Genomic DNA, 25,506 nt, shown 5'->3' on the forward strand with positions numbered 1-25,506 from the left:
TTTTCTGGATATTTCATATCAATGGAATCATATGATATGTGGTCTCTGTGTCTAGCTCCTTTTGCTAAGCATGTTTGTGAAATTTATCTGTCGTCTACTATGTGTCAGTAGTTCTTTTTTTTCATTGCCGAGTTGTATTCCATTGACTGGATATACCACATTTTATCTATCCATTCACCTGCAAATATTTTATGGGCCCCACACACTTCCTTTGTGCAACTCTGCTACTCTGTGCAGACATTTAACAAGAAGTTTTCTTGTCTGTAAATTCTAGAAGGTTGGATTGTTAGGTGACCTCTAAGATGCTCACTAGCCAAGATTCTGTCCAAAAAAAGTCCCAGGGGCAGATCTGAATTCTTAGATCATTCATGTATTCAGCGAATATTTGTTGTGCCCTCACGGCACACCAAGCTCTGTGCTAGACACAGGGGATGTGGTCCAGCACTCTTGGAATTTCTGCTCTAATGTGGGAGACAAAACTCAGCTCCCCTTCTGGTGGGTCAAAGGAGTAGATGCGTTCTAATGGGACTGATGTTTTGTCACAGGCAACTTTCTCTGTCCCCTCTCCTGACGTTCTCACTCCTCAGATGCTCTGTGCTCCCCCCAGGTGCTCCCATTCCATCCAAAGTTTCCAGCATATTTTTTGGTAATGACTCATTTGTTTGTCTCTTCTGTCTCTGGAATGTGAGCAACTCGTGGACAGAATGGTGTCTCTTTATATGCCCTGAGCATAGTACAGGGCCTGGCATGTTGAAAGTGCCCAATGATTATTTCATGAGCAAATGAATCAGTCCCATTCTGGCAAGGGTCAGGAGCGAATAGAAGAATTAGGGACACACTGGCCTCTTCAGGTCTCTTGAGTTCTAGACATACTTGTTCTTCCCTCTCCAGTTACAAATCAGCAAGTGTGTGGTTGCCTCTCCAGGGTGAATGCACAAATACAAGAGAGAAAATACAGAAGTCTGAAGTTCTCTCTGCTCCTTGGAACACAGGCTTGACACAAACTTCTTAGCACTGTCATTAGTATTTTAATAGTATCCCTAGGGTCATTCTGAGGGCAAACCATTTAGGGAAACAATATGAAAATGGTCTTGCTTGGCAGGGTGATTGAGCCCAGAAGCCAGAGGGAGTGACTTAGAATGGCTTCTCCAGCCTGTCTCCAGGCTCCTCCTTGCTTGGTCCTGCCACCACCCGGCTCAAGCTTCCTCCTTGGCTGCTTCCAGGGGTCATCCTGCCTGACCAGAAACCAGGAGTGGACAGGACACATCGTGTGTATTCCTGTGGGACACTGGGCTGAAAGTGGAAGAAGGAAGACCCAGGAGGCTCAACCAGGAGAGGTGCTTCATGTGGAGAAGAAAAAAGGTGGTTCTGGGAGGGCTTTCCTGCTTGCCAGTGCTGGTAGCTGGGGTTTAATCAGAGTCCCATTAAAATTACTGGGAGGAAACATTGGAAAGGGAAAAGACATGGATATGTCTAGTCTTAGAGATTACTTGAAGCTTTCAGGATTGACTGTGATTATTTTTAAGATTGTGTTATTCTGTAGGACCAAATACATACATGTGATCTACTTTAATAGACCATGTTTTAGTTTTGCCCATCTCGGGACAATTCTGGAGACTTTTCTCCCTCCACGGGCCCCTTTATTTCTGTGGTCATTGATTGGGGCCCATTGGTTTGGTGCATCATATACATTTAGTTCATGGGTGGTGGCCATCATACAACTGTGGAAGGTCTCCTATGGGTCACCATGTCCCCTTCACTCCCTACAGAAGGACTCCTAATCCCTGGGCGGGCTACAGCCTACTGTGTTCCCTTTCTTAATGGTAGAGGAAGATTGATGCTAGTTGGAAAGAAATTACCTTGGGTTTGGGTTGATTCTGTTTTTGCTTGACATCTTTACCATTTAAAATGTGCTCATGCTTGTGGCACCCCAAATGCATTCTGTCAATTCTAAATTCATACACGGAGGTACTTCTCTCTGAGCTACGTTCAGTGAAAATGCATTGATACCTGGTCCTAATCTAGAGAATCAAAAGTCACAGTGTACATTCTTTTTTTCTTTCCTGACACTTTGCCTTTTAATTCACACTGGATCCTTTCTGTTGAGTTAGTAGTTTCATCTTTGGTATAGAAATCAATTTTAATTAAAGCTTACTTGCCATTTAAAGTAATAGTTTGTTTGATTTAGCATTCTTAATTACCTTGAGTAAATTGCCTATAGGGACTCACCTAATTCATTTGTTTGTTCAAATTATTACTGTCATTTGCATATTTTGAACCACCCACTTTAATGAAACACTGGGGTGGAGTCAGGGCAGATGATACTTTCTGAGGCAAGTGCTAGGAGATGGTCTTTCCAGCCTGGGCTGTTTGTTCAGCTGGAAGGTTTTTATCATCCTACTGAGTTTTCACAAAGATCAAAGTTTTAAACAGCTTCAGCGTTGGAAAATCATTAGTAATGCAGTATCTGGGGGCAGGGGTGGCAATTTAATAAATGTGAGTAGCATTCATGTCCAGCCAGGGTCTGCCACTTATGCAGCCTGCTTTAGCTTCTTATAATGAATGCCTCTCCTTAACCCCAAAATACATTCCTGCAGACTTGAGGGTATTTGTAATGGGATCATATATCTAATACATTTAAGGATAATTTGTTGGAAGGCTTGTCTGTTATTAGTGGGAAAAGGTTCCATTTTTGTTGGTGGATAATGTTGAAGAAAAATCTTGAAGAAATGCAACAGTTTTATTATTCTGAGGGTATTATAACTACTAATCACCGTTAAGAAATAACCACCTATTAGAGAAGGTTTTAGAGAACTTATATTGGTAAGTAGGTGAGAATGACTTCTTATCTACGTATCAATTATTTTAGGTTTTATCTGTGAGTTTTAGCTCATAATCTTTGGGAGTGCTATTTTGACCGTTCTTTGGGAACTTTTCTTTTTTTACCGGAGAGGAATGAGGAATGTCTTTATGGTTCTAGACATGTTCAACTTGATCGAGTCAGTCTCTGATTTATTGATTTTAAGTAATTCCAGAACCTAATCATTGGCTTATCTCCTAAACTTTAGAAACTGATTTTATAGTTCCCATTATAAAAACAACAGCAGCAATATGATAATGCATAACAGAACACATTGCATTAATTTAAATATCTCCAGGTTTGCTATTGCCTTTAACCAAAATGTGGAAAATATTCTAGCAAGAGCCCTTCATTAGTGTTACTTATACTATCCTAAAAGCATCTCTGAATGATGTGGCTAGAAGGCATGTCTCAAACAGGAAACATTCTCTCTTTTATGCTAATGGATTATTTGTAGAGAACGTGTATATGCATCTTACGGAACACTAGTAATGAAAGTAAATGAACAACAGAGTCAATTTTTGATGTTTGCACTCCAATTTGGGGTCTGTGATAAAGGCAGGAAAATTGTTCCCTTCTGCACCTGGTTGAGCCTGCATCCTAATTACCATCTTTGTTCATGAAGGCACTGCCCCTGGTCCAGCGTCAATAAGGCATGCCTCTTTAGACCTTCTCTCTGTCGTGGTGGGAAGGACCCTCTCCTGCGCTCAAGAGATCTGCTGTGGTCACTTAGTAACTCTGTGACCTTGGGCAAGTGACTTCTCTGGACTTCATTTCCTTACTTGGTGTCTGTAAATTAATTAGACATTTTCTAAGGTCATTCTAATTAAAATTCTGTCCTTCCAGTGGTAATGGATTGTCTCTGATCCATATTCCTCTCCGTGGTCTCCATGCATCCAAGAATGGGAGTTGGGAGAGCGATTCCCGGAGTCAAGGTGCAGTCAGAAGGCATGAATTAGAGCGAAGCAGATAGGCTCGTGCGGGCACCAAGCCCTCTGCCTTGTCGCTGCTCTAGGTTCTGATGAGCCTATGAAGACAGACTGAACCTTTGGCCTGACCTGGGTTTTTAATTCTCCCCACTCCCCACCTGGAGGAGAGGGAGGTGGGGATGCTGGGAAGGATCTGAGAGGTAAAGACATCTGGAACATGCTCTTGATGTCTAAAATAAAACTCTACCTTTGTTTAAAGAACACAAAGGAAGAATTCTTTTGATCTTATTTAACTTAGAAAAGAAAAAGACTAAACATTGTGACTTTTATTTATTTATTTTTTAGGAAGATTGGCCCTGAGCTAACGTCTGTTGCCAATCTTCCTCTTTTTTTTTTTTTTCTCTCCCCAAGGCCCCAGCACATAGTTATATATTTTAGTTGCAAGTCATTCTAGTTCTTCTATGTGGGATGCCACCACAGCATGGCCTGATGAGCAGCGCTAGGTCCACACCCAGGATCTGAACTGGCGAACTCCAGGCCACTGAAGCAGAGCGCATGAACTCAGTCACCTGGCCATGGGGCTGGCCCCACATTGTAACTTTAAAATGTTGATATAAATTTTGCATTGGTAAGGGATCTTTTTCTTTTATTTTTTAAATTACAAAGTAAAAATGTTAATAAATATTATTGAAAATTCAAACTATAAGCAAAAGATATTAAGTGAAAAAAATGAAAGTCCTCTCTACTCCCACTACCCATGACTATCCACTATTAATACTTTGATTTGTATATTTACAGGCATTTTTCTATGCACATATCAATGCAATTATCATATATTCCTATCTTTTTTTGCCTTAAAAGTTGAATTATACTGTAAATACAGTTATGACAACTGCTATTTTTTTTTACTTAAATGTCTTTCATGAATATTCTGCTATGAGAGTACTTATAGATCTCAGCAAGGTATGCGTTCATTAAAAACAACTGGATTTGTTTGTATAACTGTACAGATTGCCTGCAGACAAGTTTTTCACTGGACAGAAATGGCCGAGTGCTAGGTATCCCTGCCGTGTTCAGTCATTAGCTAACTGCACAGAGCATAGTTTTGACTCACTCACAGTGGATCCCAAAGGCACTGCTATTGGATGCTGTCAGCTAACTGAACTCCTCACAGATGACTGGCAAGTTTCTTCTAGAAGGGAGAGCCAAGTGAGGTACCTTCCTTGCTGCTACAAATTCCATTTTAATTTTTCTATTGGCTTTTTAATTGTATCTCTTTGCATTAATTTTTAGTGGTCACTCTCAGGATTACCATATATGTTTTTAACTTTTCACATTCTATCTAGAGTTAGTATTGTACTGCTTCATGTCGAGCATTGGAACATTGCAACAGTGTAGCTCCATTTACTCCTCCCCATCCTTTGCGCTGTTGTTGTCATGTGTATTACATCCATTTATGTTATAAACCCCACAACACAGTGTTAGAATTTTTATTTAAATAATTGTGTGTCTTTTAAAGAATTTCAAATCGCTATGTGTCTGTATGTGTATGTGTCTGTTTTTTGTGTTTACTCACGTTTGCCATTTTTAGTGATCTTCATTCCTTCCTGTAGATCCAAATAACCGTCTACTGTCATTTACCATTATCCTGGAGAACTTTCTTCAACATCTCAAGTAGCACAGATCTGCTGGCAATTAAGTCTCTTAGGTTTTGTTTTTCTGAAAATATTTTCCTTTAGCCTTCATTGTCTAAGAATATTTTTGCTGGATATAGAATTCTAGTTTGACAGTTGTTGTTTTTCCTTTTGGCACTTTAAAGATGTCATTCTCTTATCTTCTAGCCTCCATTACTTTTGATGCAAAGTTAGTATAAGTATAGTTTTCTTCTGTAGGTAATATGCCATTTTTCCCTGGTCGTTCTTAAGGTTTTGTCTTTATCGTTGAATTTTAGTGGTTTGAATGTGAAGTGCCTTGGCATGGGTTTTTATTTTTTGTTTTTTTATTTATCCCATTTGGAGTTTGTGGTGATTTTTGAATTTGTGAATTTATGTCTTTTTTAAACAAATTTTAGAAATTATGAGTTAGTATTTCTTCGAATATTTTTTTCTGCCCATTCTCTCTCCTCCTAGCCTTCTCAGATTTCAGTTACACATATGTTAGACTTTATGCTGTTATATCCCACTGGACCCTGAGGCTCTATTCATTTTTAAAGTTTTTTCTCTCTTCTTCAGATTGGATAATTTATATTGTTCTATCTTCAAGTTCACTAACACTTTTTTATTATTTTTTTCCCCAATCTGTTGTTAGGTCCATCCAGTGAACTTTTTTTTCAGATATTGTATTTTTTAGTTTTAGAATTTCCATTTGGTTCTTTTTTATAATTTCCGCTTCTCTGCTGAGATTTCTTTTATATCCTTTAGAAGAGTTATAATAGTTGCTTTAAAATCCTTGTCTTTTAATTCCAGTACCTGCATCGTCACAGAATTGGTCTCTAAGGCTTACCTTTTCTTTTGAGGATGGATTACATTTTCCTATTTCTTTGCTTATCTAGCAATTTTGGAACGTACCTTAGGCATTGTGAGTGATACGTTGTAGAGATTCTGCATTCTGTCCTGGACCTTTAAAGAGTATTGATTTTCTCTTTCAGCAGGCAGTTAACTCGGTGCAACTCAAATTCCAGTTTTGTCTTCCCTGTGATGGACAGCAGCAGGAAGCTATTTGGTTCTTTTTACCTTAGCTGGGCTGCTCTGAGTCTACTTCACACATGTACAGTATTGGGATCAGCCAGAGATTTGCTCAGATTCTGTGGACTGAATTTGGGGCTTCCCCTTGGTGGCTATCTTCTCTCTGGGATTTCCTCCCTCATTTTCCAACTGCTGTCATCTCCCTGAACTCTGTCCTCTGATCTTCAACCAGTAATATGGTAGGTTTCTATCTGAGGTCAGGCCACCCTATGGAACTAACAGACTGAGCCTGTCCTTAGATGAAAAACTGTAAAATATGGGTAATTTATCCAGAGCCATTCTTCCAAGTGTCAATCCCCCTTTAGCTTCTGTCTGCTCTTGGTTACTCTCCAGAGCCTTCAGATAGTTGTTGTTGTTGTTTAATGGTTTATCCAGAGTTTATAATTGTTATCTATGAGAAGGTTGGTGTGATATGAGTTACTTTCATGACCAGAGGCAGAACTCTGTTAGCTCACTTTACAGATGGATTTAAAACACACGCACGTACTACAGAAGTTTGAATCCTTTACCCAACGTCCTACAGCTGGTAAGTGGCAGGGCTGTGGTCTGAACACAGGCAAGTTGGTTCCAGAGTCTTAGAATTTCTTCCAAGGGGAGACTTTAATGGTGTGAATTTTCAGGACAATGACAGGAGTATAGGAAATACTCTGGGACTTATGAGCCTTATGGTGTTAATTTATTATGCACTGGACCAGTCTCAAGATCTCATTACCTAGTGGATACTTCATATGTCTTTGGGAGTTTACGTTATTTTATGTACAAGTTGCATGAAAAGATCATGTTGGTCTTGGTTAACTGCAAAATAGATCTTTAGTTACAAAAAATCCCCTATTTTCAGGGTCCTGTGATCTTGGGCTCCTTGGGCCATCTTACTTAGTAACTGGTGAGGTTTATCATGTTGTTCTTTTAGTGATTAAAATAAAGAAAACTTTTGAAGGAAAGTAATATCAACAGTAATGTAAAGTATGTATCAGAAATATTTATTGAAGAAACTCATAATCGCAATTATGGGATAGTTGACTTTAAAAAATGTAAGTCTAAGATTAATTTCGCTGATGTAAACCTTAGCCCCTGGAAGCATAACAGTAGGGCCAAGCCTGAGCAATACTTGGGTAGAGTTTTTGCTCTTTCTTGATTGTTTTTCTTTTTCTTCTCTGGCCTTAGTCAGTTCCAATTAACATTTATCAAATGATTAATTTCATCTTATTCCTCTTACCCCTTGATTTTATCTTCACTTTAAATTTTTGTGTCTGGCTGGCTCATATTGGTTTTGTCACAGTTCATAAGCTGATTTGTAAAGTAATGAAGTCTCATTCATGTATGTTACTTTCAAACTACAGGAAAAGGCCTGTGTATTTGCTTTTGGAATTCTCTCAGCATCCTACACCAGTGCTCAGATGCCATACTTAAGCTGACTGGCCAGTAAAGAGCGAGGGTTCAATACTTGATTGATTGACGGTTGTGAATTCCAGCCAGTCAGTTCTGGGAAGGTGGGTTCATCTTCTGAGTGAAATAAAACTGAGTCCTTGAAGGCCACGATAAAGACTGTGGCTTTCGTCCTAAGAATAACGGGAAGCTATGCAGCGTTTTAAGCAGCTGAGTGGCAAGCCCAGATTTAAATTTTTAAAATAATTGGTCTGGATGTTTGTGGAGCAGTTCAGTATAACCATGTCCTAGAGTGTGGAAATTCATATAAATATTGACAGTTTAACTCAGGGCTGCGATCTAGAAGAACCGATAGCCTGAGTGGTCTTCAAGCAGCTCTCCTGAGTGTTGTTTCTCCCAACTGCAGTATTGAAAAAAGTCGAGAAGCAGAAAGTTTGAGATTGATTTTTTTTTTAAAGTTTTTTGGTCAAGGGCCTGGAATGTGAGTATTTTGCATTTCTGATAGGAGACATTTTATTTTTATAATGAAAAGTTGAGGCAATGAAAATATGAAGGAATGAGAGAATTGAATAGTATAAAGCTACTAAAAATGGCATCTATATTTTATGCCTATGTGGAAATGGGGATGTCATAATTTGTTAATTTTAAGAAACAAAAATGCAATATACATGTTTAAAATTATAAAAATAATCATGTTTTCTCTTAACAAAAATGGAGATGAAACTTGTTATACTTTATTATCCACCAAATTCTCGTGCTTAACAGCTGTTAAAAAGTTTTGTTGCTTAAGGTGAGAAAACAAGCCTAATATTATTTCAGTAATTGCTGGAAATCTGAGTGAAAAGCACTGAGATGCTGCGAAAATAGCAACATTTTCAAGAGACTAAAAACTTTCATAGGAAAATGTTCTGATATATTTCCTCTTCTTAAACATTTATGGAGATCGAGAAAATTTTTAATGTGTCTTAAAGGAATTGACAACTCATGAATTGAATACAGCCTTTCACTCTGGCTTCAGCCGCCGTTTGTTGATAGAAGTTTACAGCAAGGTTATTAATGACCTGTTTGATTGATTTCCCAAAATTTTTATAGGATTTTATGCTTCTTGTATGCAACTTGTTAAATCACAGCACTCATATTCTTCATTAAAATAAACATTTAAGCATGCATATGTAAAACAAACATTGATGGAAAAGGGAGAGATTTCTCAGAAAAAAAAGAGTCGCTGAAAGTTGCATTGTGCCCTGGGCAGTAAGAGGAGTATCAAGTTACTCTGTTTTTGTAAATAGTGTCAATTCTGCATTCTGGGCTGAAAAACTGGCAAATGACAGCTCTCTCTAGGATTTCCTGAGGCCATCTGTACCATTTTAGAGAATAAATCATAAATAGACCTTTGAACTAAGACAGTCTCGCTGGACCTATCCTTTTGCAACTGACTTCCAGTCTCAATGGGATATTGAAGGGGAGGCTCGATAGAATAAACAGTGGAATCCTTGTCCGGGAATGACTGCCTGGCAATTGTTTCGTGGAAAACAGGGAGGGGTGGGGGACAACAAGCCTGCTCTGTTCACTGGCTCTTTAATTTAGATTACCAATGATAAAGCCGGGGCTACGGCTAACGAAAGGTAGGATGCATACGCAGAAACATTAGTGCTAATATGCTGCAGAAAGACAAGATAAATCAGCCCAGCTCTCATACATCACTGAGGGAGAAGCTGATTGCAACTTGACCATGTGCCTGAGTAGTCCCATCAGTGAGAAGAGCAGAACATGGATTAAAAAAAACTAGAGTGTACCCTTAGGGCTACTGCCGTGCTGGACCTGGGAGAAGTGTCTGGTGTAAGTTTCAGCTTGTTTTCTCCACGTATTTACCAGTGTGTTCCCATGCAGGGAGCTTGTTTCTCTTTCTGTGTTTTCATGGAAGCCTCAAGCATGTTTATTTACAGCTGTAGACTTCATTTTGTGTAAATGTAATATCAGCCTAATAAAGTTCTTGACAGAGAACAGTTTAGCCCAGTGTTTATCCAGGAGAGAAATGTGACAAAGTGATGGTTATCATTACTGTCTATAGGAAGGCTGTGGGTGAGTTTTGTCTTTTTGTTTCTTGTTTTGTGGGGAGGTGAGGGTTAGAGGGGTAGATTTTATACGAAAAACTCAGTTCTTTTGCCATTCATTTAAAAAAACGTATTGGTAACACAGCATTTTGCTCCTCCTGTGGTCTTTTGTTTTGAAAAATTGTGTTTGAATATGTGAGCCAGACTGCTCAAAATGCCTTATATCTTATAACTGGGATGTTTGTATTGTTTGATATCAGTTATTAGACAAAATAATCATAAAGGGGTGTTTTCTATGGACCTTTTTATATTCCAAAATTAAGTACAGATGGTAATTTCCAGCAGTTTTAAAAATTTGTCAATTATTTAATTTAGCATCACTTAAGCATCTGCACAGGGAGAAAGCTGAGATGGTACAGAAACTGAATAAGCATTGATTGCTCGTCTGAATTGCATCTTTAAAGTTTTTGCCTCAAATCTCTGATTTCACAGTTTATTTTTACCAAATTAGATTATCATATTTCATTATCGAGACTGCGAATGGGTGGAGCTCTCTCGGATATTCTGCATTTCCCGTTAGAACAGTGCGTAAGGCGCCCGCTGATTGTTACTCTGAGGGAAATTCTTATGCCTGCTCACCGAGGACTGCTTAAATAATGCATGGGCCAGAGCGAGGCAAGATGGAATTTATGGCCCAGACGCTGAGTTCAGGCTTTGTTCAGAGGAGGGACTACATAAGTGTGAGCATGCAGCACCCTCCGAGGGGAACGGCGTAACGGAATGAAATTAGTGACCACATGGTGCTGTCCACATGTTATTTCAAAACAAGCCTGAAAACAGTCCATGAGCCTATAGAGTGGTTTGAGGGAGGGAAGAAGGGGAAACTTGAAGAGTCAATTGCGAACAGAATCCCCTGACCGAAGATTCCATGGGACAGACACAGGAAGTGACTGCTATACAGGGAGCAGGGTGGCCCTAGAGAGAGTGGATGTTTGACAGATGAAAAGCACCCTGGGAGTCTTGTGAGGAAAGAAGAAACCTTGACCAAACTGCAGCATGCTGTGTACTATGTCTTCCATCTTGTCCTAATTAGAGGAATATGTCTGCTGAATCCTAATCTCTTTAATTGTTGATAGAGCAGGCATGTGATTTGCTATAAATACATATGAGCATTCATTTCTGAAATAATGGCTGTTGCCAAATATATTAGACCGATAGGAGTGCTGGACTAGGGAAGGCTGTGCTGAATAGTGGAGTTTGGGAGGTAATGGACCAGTGGAGAATCATTGCACAGCTGGCCCAGCAGCTGCACCCAGTGCTCCGTCAAGTTTGGCCTCTAATTTCCTTGAACTTGTCTTGTTTGCCAAAATGATGAACGTGCAAGAACTTGTTTCAAATGAGCCCACTGCAAGCGAAAAAGACCCTTTCCAAGGAGTCTTCATCGAGGTGTGTAATCAATGGCAGCAGTGGCCAACTGAGGTATTGATTAAGCAGTGGGAAGTTTGAATAATCATATACATAAAAACCAAAGGCAAAGTTGTAGAATGAGGTAAGCTGGCAGAAGACCAGAGTACATTAAAAGGCTGTGTTGGGTCATCGCTGTCCTAAGTAAAGGATATATGGAAAAATCCCGTAATAATATCCAGCAACAGCTATCTTGTAGTTAGGAAAAAATAAATAGGACTGTGGGTTGGACGGCAGCCCAGTAATCTCAGTGTCTTTTTTTCCTAACAGTGTATTGTTCTGATATTCTTTGGGACTGGGTCAGGAGGAAGTGTCAGAGAGTGCATTTTATATTAAGAAGCATCCTATGACTAAACAATGCAATTTGTGGCAAGCCAAAATGAGAGGATAGCAAGGACTCTCCTTCCATTCCCTGGTCCTGGCTTGAGCAAGTATTTATTTAGCATGTGCTGTGTATCCAGCATGTTCTAGATACATACTCCAAACAACCAAATTATAAATTCTTTGAGAACAGATATTTGGATTCATACTTCTCTTGTATAAATCCCATGTCTTGAAAACCAGTGGCCTTGAAATGGTAATAATTGCAAGTCTGTCTAGTTCCTTGACTTTGAAGAGATTAAATATCAAACTTTTGTTTTGCAAATGCTTTATTTTCCTGTTACGACAGAGATGACACTTCCCTTTTCAGATTTGAGGACTAGTGACTTGAACACTTACAAGTTAGATAATTTTGGACAAGATAACCTCTGGGAGAGTCAGTTTCCTCATTTGTGAAATGCAGAAAGTGACACTCATGCAGGATTGTGAGAATGAAGAGATGTGCCTACATGCATAGGAAGTGCTTTCCTGCCCTCACAGGATATAAGCAGGGTCATTTACCATAGGGATTGAGTGTGTGGTGGGGGTAGGAGTGGGGAGAGAATGAGCAGGGGTGGCAAGAAGGCTGGCTATGAGGGTGTAACAGAACCTTCGATGAGAATGTGACTGAGACAGGATGGTGCCAGTGGGAACACGGAGAAAAGGATGGATCTGTATATGTTTTAAAGGGAAAATTGACAGAATGTGGCAACTGATTATATTAAAGTAGGATGAAGAAGAAGACGGAAGTTGTAAGGAAGAAATAGTCATGGTGCTAAGGGAAGAGATTATGGGTTTGTGATAATGGCAAGATATGGTGTATGTGTGTGTAAGTGTGTGTGTTCTCCAAAGCCCCAAAAGCTAAAACAATACAGTCCTTCAGGGACTATATTAGAAACATAAGAAACTTGAGAAAGGAGGAAATTGGAGTGCCTAGTTAACTTATGTAACAGAAAAGGAAAAAAATCAATAATAAACCAATAATATAGGACTATTGCTGACAATAGAGTGAGAATTCAAAGAAATTGCTTAAAATGGCAAATCTATGTTTGGAGTTTTTCCCAGACAAGACCCACAATCATCAGATAATAAGGCTCTTCTGCAATCTTGGAACTTATTTAAGTTTTCCTGAGTTAAAAAAAAAATACCACCGAGAGGATACAAATAGCGTCAGGGTTGGGAAGAAAAAGAGCATGGGGAATGGAAATTCTCAAAATAGCTTGGTTTTAAAGAAGAGATGGGAGCCAAAAGATGGCTGGTTGACCTTTCAGAACGTAACCATTCATTATGACTTGTCAGAAAGTTTGGCAACTGTTATTCCTTAAATAACATATTGTGATTTTTCAGGAAATACAAGCAGGACTCAAAACTATGCCAAATCCCCAACTGGCAAATAGGTTGTGGTCCAAAAGCTCATTTGCAAATCCTTTATCAGAACAATGTTGCAAACATCTTTAGGCTACTTTTCAGAAGTCTGCCTGACTCATCCTATCATCCTATAGTAGAAATCATGTACATTTGCGATAAAAAATTAATATCAAAAAGCTTTTAGGTTAATAATTAAAACATAAGCAATACCATAAGAAAGGAAAATGTTTTGAATGCCAGTGCTTGGGGAAATACAGGTTAATTGCAAGATGGTATGGGCTGTGGCTATTTTAGAATTTGTATTCACTTTCACTGACTTTAAGAGACTTTGACTTCTTTAATTTTAAAATGTGAGGATTTCCTTGTCCTCATTTCAGGCGTATCATGAATTCTACCTTTAATAATATTTGCCATGACCAAGGATTGCTTTCACAAATTGGAAAAGTAAAGAGAATGAGGATGAAAGAAAAAAGGGGGAGAAAGAGATACCTGATGTAGCTGGGGCAAAAGGTAAAAGAGAGAAGAGAAAGAGCAGGTTTAAAAATGAGTGAGAAATTGCATGAGGGAAGTTAAGGGAGTTCTGAACATTGGAAAGAGGGATATATAAGAATGTGTATGTTTCTCTTGAAGAGTAAGAAATAAGGGAGAATTTGGGGCTTAATAACTCCCTGGATCAACCTCTAGGGGGTGCTTAACACTCAGAGAAGCTGTTTCTTGAGTAGGTGATGCTGCTCATGTGACTGGCAGACCTGAGGAGTCTCCAAGGAACCATTGGTCCCCTTGAGTTTCCCCCTCTTAGCCCCCTCTTGCCTTCGCTTCTTTCCCAATTCAATGTGGATACCATGGCCTATCATTTCAACCACCTCTTACCAATATTTTCAGTCCTCCCATTCATCCACTCAGTAAAGATGTATTGAGTGATTCCTACTATTGAGTGATTCCTACTATTGTCAGGCATTGTAGTATTAGATACTTAGAAATGAACCTTCTAAGTACTGGATACTTAGAGTGCCCTTGACACTTACCAGGCCAACCAGTTGTGTACTTTCTCTTGCTTCCAACCATACTGCTGAGCACAGCTAGAGAAAATCAGACCACTGTCCAGGTTGATGCTGTGATAAATTTATGACCACCAGTCTCAGTTGGGCCTGTCAGTATATAAGTCAGCAATCCCTGTATGTTTCCTTAATACACTCCTGCCGTTCTCTCCAACACCTATTTGAAGACTTTTCTCCATTTGCAAATCTATTACCTGCATAACCTGAATAAAACCAATTACGTTGAGGACAGTTCAATATGGTGAAAGTCAAATCTGGCTCCAGAAAGCCTTGGAAGACAATGGAGGCCCTCACTGAAAATTTCTTGAGGAGTCAACCAAGACCAAGCGGGGAACTAATCTGAGAACACATAGCTAAATTTCCTAAAAATTGTTTTTACGTCTTTCTCCCCATAGTCCAGTTCTTCGTTGCAGCTAGCAATTTATTCTCTTCCTTTGTCCTCCTCCCCTGCCCCCACACTAATTCACTTCATCTTCTTACTCCTATCTTCTCTCATTCCTTCGCAGGTAGAGCAAACTAGTCTATCTTGGTGTCTGCCATTTTCCTCCCGCCTCTTACCTCAGTCAGCACAAGTCATAGATACTTCAGCAAACAAATTCTCCTTTTTCTGAGTGAGAGGAGGAAGGCATTGCAAATACTGGTGATTTAATATATATATATATATTTTTTTTTTAATTGTCCATCTGTATTCACCCATTCTACCTTTCCTCAGGTTAAAATAAAAGAAGTTTTCCTCTTCTGATTCCTCCACTTGTATTCTGTACCTCATTCGCCACCATTTCCTTGGGATGCTTACTAGATGTACAATTTCCTCTCTATCTTGTATTTTTCCCCTTTTCATCTCTAGCGGATCCTTCTCGTCAGAGTGTACGCTGGGTTCCAGCTACTCTGAACTTAAAAAAAATAAGACAAAACAAAACCTTCGTCTTCCCCACATACTCTTTTGTCTACTCTCCTAACTTTTCCTCCCCTTTTATAGCCAAACTTCTTAAAGAGATTGTCTGCATGTGTTGGGTCCATTTCCTCCCTTCCCAAAGCTCCTCAATCCACTATGACTTAAATTCCGTCCCAGCCACTTCGAGGAAACCCGTCTAGCGAAAGCCGTCCACGTCTTACTTGTTCTGAATGTGAAAGAGTCACAGTCCTCAGTCTCTCTGCAACACCTGACGTCGTAGATCACCCTCTCTTTGAAATATAGCTTTCCTCTAGTTTCTTTGTGCTCTTCTATTTCTTGGTCTCTGTGGGCTCATCTTTCTCTACATGCTATTAAAATGTAGGTGATATTCAGGGACACTGCTCTTTTTTGACTTTAGGAGGAATAGGGAGAGGGTCCCATCCGTGCCTGAGCCTTCCGTTAGTATTTACATGCTATTGACTTCCATTGTTAGGTCACCCCAGCCCTCACCTCAGGAGGCAAGACACAGATTTCTGCTTGGAGATCTCCTCCAAACTCAACTAGGATTTGACCTCAGAATGGGGCAGTCATGTGGGGGCCTCTTCTCTGATTCAGAAGAGCTGAATTGCTCTTCTCTCCCAAAACATCTCCCTTAAACACACCCACCACCACCAATTCTGTTGTATTGATCTCCTTTGGGGCTGAAACACTAACTCTAAAGTCTTCTTATATTCTTTCCTACTCTCTTTATAGTATAAACTTCATGGAATTTATCCTTCTAATTAAACCAAAGTTTTGGAATTCAAAAGCCTTTTCTGTCCCCAAACTGGTTATTGAAATAAAAAGTGATTTGATTTTCTGTGCCTTAGATTAAAAAAAAAACTATTTAGATACTCAGTTGGCTTCTTAGTTTCCTTCAGGTTTTTTGTGTCCTTGGGGTAATTCAGTGATCCTGAGTCAATGCAGGGGGCAGAGGGGCAGAATGTCACAGGGGCAATGAGATACATACTGTTTAATGTTTTAACCTACACTGGAAAGTAAAATGTAAATGAGTTGGTTTTACTTGTGGTCCAAGGGATCATCCAAGAAAAAAGCCTCTTGAACCTAAACATGAAGGTCTAAGAAAATACCCCTTTGCTTATCTCAGCAGATTCCTCGTCATCTGAAATGTGCCAATATCATTTTTCAACTGGAAATGATTGGGAGATCCTAATTTTTCAGTACTTCATGAGTAAAATAGATTTATGACTGAGGATATGGCTATATATTAGGTCTTTATAATAAATTGTGGTGAAAGAGAAAACTAAATCTGTTGGCCTTGTCCAGTTTCATCCTGATGAAATAGACACAAATATTCCAGGTCAATCTATGAAGGTAAAGGGGGTAACATTTAAGAAATTGTTTTGAACCTCTGAGCTTTTAACTACATTTTGGAAAGGTTTCATGTGACATGAAGGGAGTCTAGTGATTTGGGTCAAATAAATTTGTACATTGCTTATTTAACATCTTTAAAGCCATTTTTGTTGAAGAATATAGGACATATTTGAACTTCCATGAGAAAAAGAAAATAGAATATGTTTCCTAAATTCAAATTGTATCATACCTAAGTTAATCCACATTTTAACTGTTCATCAATGACAGAGAAACTGGAGACGGTGTGACATGCTTCAGTTGTTGGGTTCTTAGCATTCAGGCAAGCAAGTGCATTTTGAACAGATTGGAATCAAATGAACAGATTATTGGACCACCTAACAAAACAGGCATCCCAGTAATCAATCTCTGAAATAATAAAAGCATGAATTAAATGTTTTTTGATCAATATTATTCACACAACTCATATCCTTAATGATAATGCTTAACTGAAAGAAAGACCTTTCTTCAAGGTTCATTTGCAATCCACAGAAAACTCTAAATTTGTTTTGACATCCCAGTGCTTCTGGAAAATACGAATCCTGTATTTCATTTTGTGGAATTAGAGCAGACTGCATAATAACATGCTCTTACATAGCACAGGCCACCTCTGCCTTTTCATTCTAAGTTTTAATAGAAGACGTAGTGGGACTGGCAGAGGGGAAGGAGCCTTTGGAGTGAGGGGAGAAGAGCTGTGTGTATAATTCTTTTCCATTAATTGTGCTTGAGCCTTTTTTAAAGGTGTGCCTCTTACACAGAGATTCAAACAGTGTAGGCGACTATTTGTCTGAAGCTGATCCTCCCTATTAATTCAGAGAACAGAGTTATAGTTACAGCTTCATTAACTAAATGGGGTTCTAGAGTTTTTCCTCTTCTAAAAGGACAATGTAGGATGTGCTTTGAATGCTTAAAAAAAACAACTAAATTCTAAAATTCAGTGGTGGAACAAATAAAAATTTCTAAGAAGTCACATTTGGAGCACTGCAGAAGGAAAGGTCTGTTGACATGGTCTTCCTGAGATAACTAGTGTCAAGGCAGATCCATCAGCAGCCTGAGCTATCTGTGCAGTGGAGTGGCATCTTGAACTACAAAGACAGACAACTCGTCTCCACCACGTATTGCTGCCAGCAAGTTTAGCAAGCTTGCAACATGAGTCCTGTGGCGTTCAGCTCGTTCTAGGCAGTTCTTCCAGAGACCTGAACAATGCCATAATCATTTACCTGTGTTATTTTGCCTTTAGAACTGACTGATACTCCACAGGGGTTTCTGATGGTGGTTCAGAAATTGGAGAGTAGATGGCTGGAGAACCATTTTGCCAGATCCATACAGCAGTCGAGAGTTGGTCCTAAGTTTGAATAAAACAGAGGCTACATTATCCTGCCCCTGATCAACCACAATTGATAGCATAAAACTAAGATCTTTCATTTTTTTGGTCATTTTTGAGGCATAACAAACACAGCATTCCCCAGCTAATAGTATTAGCCAACTAATTTCTTTCAAGTGTGAGAAGGGGTTATAGAATCTTTGTTCTTTGAGATGTTGCTCAGTTGGAGGGACTGGCTTTAGTTACCCTGTATCCCTTTAAGTTACTCATTTGCATGTTTCCATTCATTGATTGACTCCTACTGTGTGTCAAGCATTATTCTAGGCACAATCTTTAGAGCAGTGAGCAAGACATATGATGATGGTAAAGTTTAAACCCAAGAAAGCCTCTTCAAAGGCACTTTTTTGACCCAAGAGCTCAATATCATCACTTCATAATGTCCATTGCTTTTGTGGAAAAGGAAATTTTTCTTTGTCTCAGTCATGTACCGTAGAGGGAACAGGAGCTTTTGGGTCCTTTGTTTGTAAAATTTCCGAGATGCTTCTTCCACTGGAGGTTACACAAGGACATTTAGGACATGACACAAGCTAGGTTTCAACCTTGTCACTCATTCTTAAACATGAACAATACTTGAAAGAGTTGAAAGTAGGGTAGCCTCCTGAAGAGGAACAACTCTTCAGATAAGTTTTTCTAAATGCCGAGTTATCTACTTTTGGTCCAACTGAATATTATGATTCCTGAGTTTTTGCATACTTTAGAAAGGCTTGATTTCCTGCTAAAGTGTTTGCCAAAAGATGAAAAGTCCCACAGGAAAAAACACCCAATCAAGGGCCTGGCATCTTGTAGGTGCTTAATAAGTATTTATAGTCCAGAATCGGAGGCCAACCAGAACCTTATCAGAAACCAAAGGTTGAGTTAAAAACAAAACTGGCTTTCTTCCCCCTAAGTGAATCCCTAGAATGATTCATTTCCGTTTCTGTAAAGTATGAGTACTAATCCTTAATTCATGGGGCTTTAGGGGGTCTAAATAAGATAACACTGGACAGTTCTTCATAAACAGTTAAGTTCTGTTCAACTAGAAAATTTATTATGGGGAAAAAAACCAAGCCTGAGACCTCGATAAATTCTTATGTGTTGTGATCTTGTTGAATGGCGGCGACTTTTTTTTTTTTTTAAATACGTACTGTTTTGAACCTCTCAAATGAAAATTTTGAAAATCTTTTTGTTAAAAGTTCTTTCCCTGTGGGTAATTTTATACCTGTAAAAAGCAAAGGAAGCCCTCATCTTGAATAAAGTTAATGCTAGATTTTGTGTATTGAAAAATCACAGAAGATTGGTTTCTGATATTTAGATATCTTCACCCATGCTGCTGTTTGGAACATGGGGCCCAGGAGTGTATTCAAAACAACTTGACTCACTCATCAGGTTGTCAGCCCAGTCTCTAAGCCATTTGGCCCCTTACTGCATTTTGGTGATTTTTATTAAGTTGAACTATACAAATTTGCTGATATTCAACCACTTTTGACCTACAAAAATGGCAATTTCATATGTTCAATCTAATATAATTATATTTTTGTTATTGAATGAGCGTTCATTTATCTGCTCAGTCTGACATAGACATCTGGAGGGCCGGGATTGTGTCTGATGTGTAAATTGAAGCCCGGAAGTCAGAGCTCAGACATTTTAAAATATGAAATGTACACGTAAAATGTCTGTTCATGTGAGCTGCAGACACTATTACTGACACCCTTCGTGGAGACAATGCAATGGAAGTCATAGGTGCTTAAGAGTTTGAGGACACCCTAAGGGTGTACTCCTCACTCTCAGGGAGTGTTCAGCTCAAACTAGGTGCAACCCCAGGAATTCTGGTACCCTGAGTGTGCTGCATCCCCCCCAGTCCCCTCCTTATCCCTTAGTGGCACTTCCTTCCCTCATTACCTCACTTCCCTCTGCTAATGTCACCATTGTGCATTTACTGCTGCTTTTGCTTGCAGCTTACCCAATTGGAAGGGTTTAGGATATCCTACTGCACTGCTTTTCAAGACTTTTTTTATTGTATCCCATAGTGAGGTAACCCGTAGTAGGAATACATTTTACATCACGACCCTATGTACTCTGCTGTATTACATATATAGATATATCCGTATCTATATATTCTACTTACCTTGCCAGGCCACTTCCCACTTTTGAGAAGCTGTCCATCATGTCGTTTTTGAAATGAGGATCCAATTAAACTTGTGGAGGCTTTCATGCTTCGTCGGAGAGGGAAGAAAAATGCCAGCTCAATCTTTAAGCTTTTTATCCCTCTTAAGCAGCTGTTGTTTGTATCGGTTTATGTTAGGATTTGTTTTCCTATTCCTGTTTCTGAGAGGCCACAGCCTTGCAGACCATCCCCAAGATGGGGCTATGGCTTCAGGAACAAAGTTCTGAAACCCATATAATTAATTCTAGGCTGTAATGGCTCATTTCAGTTGCCGTGGAATCGTTTAGAATGACCATGAATGTCACCAGCAATCTGCCACTTTACGCATGGATGTAGCCGGGTGAGGTTATTTATCTTTATACCTCTTTCTTATCCTAAAATGACTGTATCATTTTATCCTATCTATAAATTGAGATTAAAGTTTATCAAAAATCCTATGTAAAGCCATCTAACTAAATGTGGACTAGAGATTATGCTAATAGAATCAGCAGTTTGGGAATATTTAGGTTTTGATCAAAACTTTTGAAATATTTTGACTTTAACTCAATTATAAAATTTGTTATAAAACTTGTATTTTATTTCTATTAGAATTAAGAAAAATAAACACCACTTGCCTGCTTTAAGATTCAGATAACCTACTTATATGTGGCTTTTCTAGTGGCCCGCTACTTTTAACTCACAGAGAGTCACATATATTTTCTAGGGGCAAAAAGAGACAGTTACTTCTCTCTGTAAGGCCCCATCATTATCAGACTAGACTCTCTCGGGGCTGACACCCTCCTAATCAGGCAGGAACGAGAGGCACGAATAAGACTTTCTCATTCGGGTGACTTCGGAATGGATTCAGAATGCTGCTCAAAAGGGAAACTTCTGAATTCCCTTGCCTTCCATTTTCCCTGATTTTTGAGGTGTAGAGGCTCTCGACAGAGTGTTTTGATGGGTACGGGTGTGCTGTCTGCTGGTGAGAGAGCTGAGTCAAGTGAAATGTGGCAATCATAGGAAATTTCTTTTCAAGAACTCAGAGAAATGCCTCCCAGAGTCCAGGGTTAGGTGGAATGTAGCGGAGGGCAAGACACAGAATTGAGATGATTTACCTCAGCTTCTGACCCGTTTTATATCCTTGAGTAAATCACTTAACCCCTCTGTGCCTGGGCTTTCAATTGTAAATGGAAATAAGGCCCCCATTTCATAGACTTCACTTAAAGGGAGAGGATCCACGTTGACAGAAAGAGGAGACTAATTGCTTTTGGCACTTGAGGCGTTTCTAAAGAGGAGTTGCAACAATATTTTGAGATGACAGCATTATCGAAATAAGCAAGTGCTCGTCCAAGGCAAATGTATTTTAAAGCTAGTGTAAGTCCTTTGGATCCACAAAACATTCATTCAAAACTTTCCGTTTTACTCTTATGTGGTTGTTTAATCCTCCCAATAGTGCTGGGTGACAGTTGGTTCTTGTCCTATTTACGATTTTATGAATAAAGAAACTGAGGCTTAGAGAAGTTGATCACCTTGTTTCGAGTCACACAGCAGGGAAGTAGCAGAGCCCAGGTTCAGGTCTTCTGATGCTGGGTCTACCATTCTTCTCCTGGCACATCGCCTGCCTTCCATGTGATAGTAAAAGATAATAGAGGGCCCGGCCCTGTGGCCTAGTGGTTAAGATCAGCGTGCTCTTCTTCAGTGGCCTGGGTTCTGTTCCTGGGTGCAAACCTATACCACTCATCAAGCCATGCTGTGGTGGCATCCCACATACAAAATAGAGGAAGACTGGCACAGATGTTGGCTCAGGGCTAGTCTTCCTTAGCAAAAAAAACCCACAAAAAGATAATAGAACTTCTCTATATAAAATAAATCCAATTTCTGAGAAAACTGGATAATTGAAATACCTATATTTAGTTTCTAAATTGCATCTCAGTTTCTAAATTTTCTTTATTCTCTACTGGAGTCAACTATTTATCTTTAATGTGTAGATTTTCATCTTGCTTCAGCCTTATTGTTGCTATCATATACATTTGTTAGTTGTTAATGGTTTCACTGATACTTTTAGCACCTGTTCACAAAACTTTGCAGTCTTCTCTGTGCAAAACTATTATTCTTTTTTTAAAATATATGACTGACTGACTTCTGCTGAGTGATCTTAGCAGCATTGTTATGCCTGTGTTTGTAATTTACAACTTTTAGGTTAAGGAATTTTTCAAGCCATCTGGATAGCCCGCTAGTTGCCAGGCCCCCGTTGTATATACTTATGTTGTGCTATTTAATCCTTCTGGGGGTTCTGTTGTGAGCACACTGTCCTGCACAAGCACATAAAAGCTGTTGTTTCAGCAAACATGTCCTCCCTTTGCCATGAGTTGAATGTTGTGTTTTTGAAATCTTGTCTGAGAGGATGAAAAGCTGAGCAAATACTGGCTTTTCCTTCCAGCTTCACAAGCAGCAGTGGGGTTGCAAACCCTGTCTCATTCAGGCTGTCTTTGTCTATAAACAGTTCAGACTGACTGGGACCCATTTATTGAATGCCCATTTCTTGGGTACATTAGTCAAATGCAATTGATTGTTATAATACACCATCAGCTCAGGCGAGGTAATCAGGCTCTTTAATTGAAGACGCTGCTTTAGAGGACAGAGTGTAAATCATTGAATACAAAGTCCAATAATTTTTTCACAGTGAATACAACGTGTCTATGATTGCCTCCTCAATACAGCCAGACAAAGGGAAGATGGCTGGTACTTAAGACTTGGCATTGGCGGATTTCCAAGAACCCTTTCCAAGATTCATCCTGTTTTCATCTAGTCTTGAAATGTTCTCATGTTTTCTTCTGAAACTTTGGTTCAGAGGGATGCTACTATGTATGTGCATACAAGATTACAATTAAAATATAAGAGAATTTATTAGCGAATACTTTGGAAGCCAAGACATCTCAGCTGTCATCCATTCATTCCCACCTTGGCATAGTCTTGAGACTGTATTTTATAGCAACTATCAGGGCAGCTCCAAGTCTTTCCTCCTTGGCCCTTCAGCTGTTACCCTCTTTTTCCTAATCTAACAATAGCATGTAATCATTTAGCGTAAACTAAAGATATGTACAAATGCAATGATTTAGATAAAGATTTCCTTGTTGTTGCCAGAGAATTTAAAGAAAAGAGTTTAAAGGCCAGTCCAAGACCTGGACGACAAGCTGCTCCCTGCTCCAGCCAAGCCTTGCTCTCCCAGGCTTCTGTTTTCCCCTTGCTGGGCTGTGGCATTAACCAGACCCATCCCATCACATACCCTGGCCTGGCCCCTCAGATGAAAGACCTTTCCTTTCTTCTGCACTTGCTGCCCGCACCCGGGGAAACACCCAGCCAGGTGCTTGTTTGAAGCCCTTTCTTCATTCCTGCTTTTAAGTCCCTGGAGAGCATTAGATAAGAGGGACCTTCCACCTTGGGAGAGTAGTGAATCTCCTAACTGTTGAAAAGGTGGTGCTGTATGATTCCAAACATAAAAATCTGCAATATGAATAGATCCTCATTAATTTTTGTTCTCTTGCTCTAAGATGATTCCTAAGAATAGGGGCAAATAGACTCTATGAAACTTTGTCTGTGACCCCTCCATGACTCAACCAGCATCACTAATTTGCTGTGGGAGTCAGGCTTTCAATCTGTTAGAATAAATTATTGAAGTTGCTGCTCTTTGCATTAGAATCTGCACTTCCAGTGAATTAATTCTATACCCACCTTGTGTGAAAAACAAAGCCTGAGGTTAGAGAGGCAGTAACACAGAGCTAGAGATGGGGGAGTCATGCTGTGGCTGTTTTTCCTCCCTCATTTTTGTCTAGGTCCTTCTGGCCCAACCTCCTTGTCTATCTACAGGGTTTCCTCCCCCAATTTTCTCTTTGCCCCACTCACCCACAAAGTCATGATGAATGGTTGCTGATGGACCCATTCACATTCTCACCTTTTCCCTCACCTTAAGACATTCTGATGTCCATGTGAGGTTGTATCTGGAAGGATTCTGTGCTCGCCGACTGCTGGAGACTTATTTCTAGTCTGTTAATTTCCAGGAAGGGCTAAAACCACAGCTGGGGCACATGGTGACTTTCCAGATTGCAGTGTGATTATTCCTGTGGTTGACATCCAAGTTTGTAGCACCTGGATGAGAAGTTTTCCGCATTACATCCCCCTCTCAAATAAAGAAATCTAGTATCTTGTCAGTCAGCAAGGAAAGACCACTAGCTAGAAAAATGGGTAAATGAAACATATAGGCAACTCACATAAGACAAAATATAAATGGCGAGTAAATATGTAAATATCACTAGTAGTCATTAAAAAACAATTAGATAATGCTCTCTTCACTTGTCATATTGGCAGAAATGGAAATAATTGATAAATATCCAGTGTTGAGGAGGCCGTGGCTCTGTTGGCTGGGGTACAAATATGAGTCACATTTTGCAGCTGAGTTAGCAGTATCTATACAAATTTAAAATGTATACACCGTTTGGGACAAACATTTCCTGGTCTGTATATTTATCCTCTGGAAATACTTGCATATGTTCACAAAGATATATGTAGAAGAGTCTTCTTTTCATCATTGTTTGTAATAGCAGATCAAATCATTGGGAAAACCTTAAATATCTGTCAGTAGGGGACTGGTAGAATAAATTATAATTCATCCATAACTTGAAATACTACAGAGCTGTTTCAAAGCTAAGGGAGATCTGTATAGAGTGATACGGAAAGATCTCCAAGCTACATTGTTAATTCAGAAACAGGAAGCTGCAGGACAATGCATATTGATCTGATTCCATTTGTTTTTTAAAATGAACCTAAAGCCATAGATCTGTCTAGGTACTTAGATACATAAGTAAGTGTACAAAGTTCTGAATAACACATACCAAACTATTAACAGTGAAGAGGAGAGAGGAATTGGGGCGAGGATGTGAAGTAGGACTATTAACTTTTTGCTCTGGATACTGCTAATCATTTAACTTTTTTATCATGAGAATGTATTATTTGTGTAATTCATTAAACATATAAAAATAGGAAAATTGCAACGAGGTTTTCTGGGAAAAGCACATTGAATGGCTTCCCAAAGAGACTGTTCAGGAAACCAAAGGTGGGCGTAATGGAAGTTTTTCCTTTTTTATTTTGGTAGCGGTTGGTCTATTTATATAGCGAAGCAGAAGAGAGGTTTTTTTCCATATGCTTTTCGGGAAACATACCTGCATGGCCTGCAGATGAGGTGGGCATGGTACACAGCGAGTCAGGGCAGCCACGTACCGGCAGATTGAAGAGAGTGGGGAAATCTCATGCCCACCTGCTGGTTGGAACCAGAGATTCCATCATTAAAGTTGGGTAAACATAAAGTGTTACTCATGTCCTACTGTCCCTCCCTGCTGCCCCCACAGCTTGGGTGGACTTAGAGCTCAGGGAAGCTTAGGGAGGCTCAGGAGTCAGGGCTATTATTAGTTTCGCTAG

General features: G+C 39.5%; 1 protein-coding gene across 18 annotated transcripts in view; it reads left to right on the forward strand.

Moving 5' to 3' along the window:
* The window catches only part of RAPGEF4 (Rap guanine nucleotide exchange factor 4), a 296,495-nt gene that overhangs the window by 97,397 nt on the left and 173,592 nt on the right, over nt 1–25,506 (forward strand). Inside the window, exons 1-2 of one of the 18 annotated variants that reach the window (XM_070242013.1) lie at nt 9,622–9,758; nt 20,324–20,395. The exons of 13 other annotated variants lie outside the window; for them this stretch is intronic. In XM_070242013.1, the coding sequence (XP_070098114.1) occupies nt 20,354–20,395 (42 nt within the window). In that variant the 5' untranslated portion in view covers nt 9,622–9,758; nt 20,324–20,353. Of the gene's footprint in view, nt 1–9,414; nt 9,759–20,323; nt 20,396–25,506 lie in introns of those variants that run through there. 4 more of the 18 variants (XM_070242019.1, XM_070242014.1, XM_023622006.2 and 1 more) reach the window with 4 other exon arrangements.

The sequence above is a fragment of the Equus caballus genome, chromosome 18 (assembly GCF_041296265.1).
Source record: "Equus caballus isolate H_3958 breed thoroughbred chromosome 18, TB-T2T, whole genome shotgun sequence".
Lineage (NCBI taxonomy): Eukaryota > Metazoa > Chordata > Mammalia > Perissodactyla > Equidae > Equus > Equus caballus.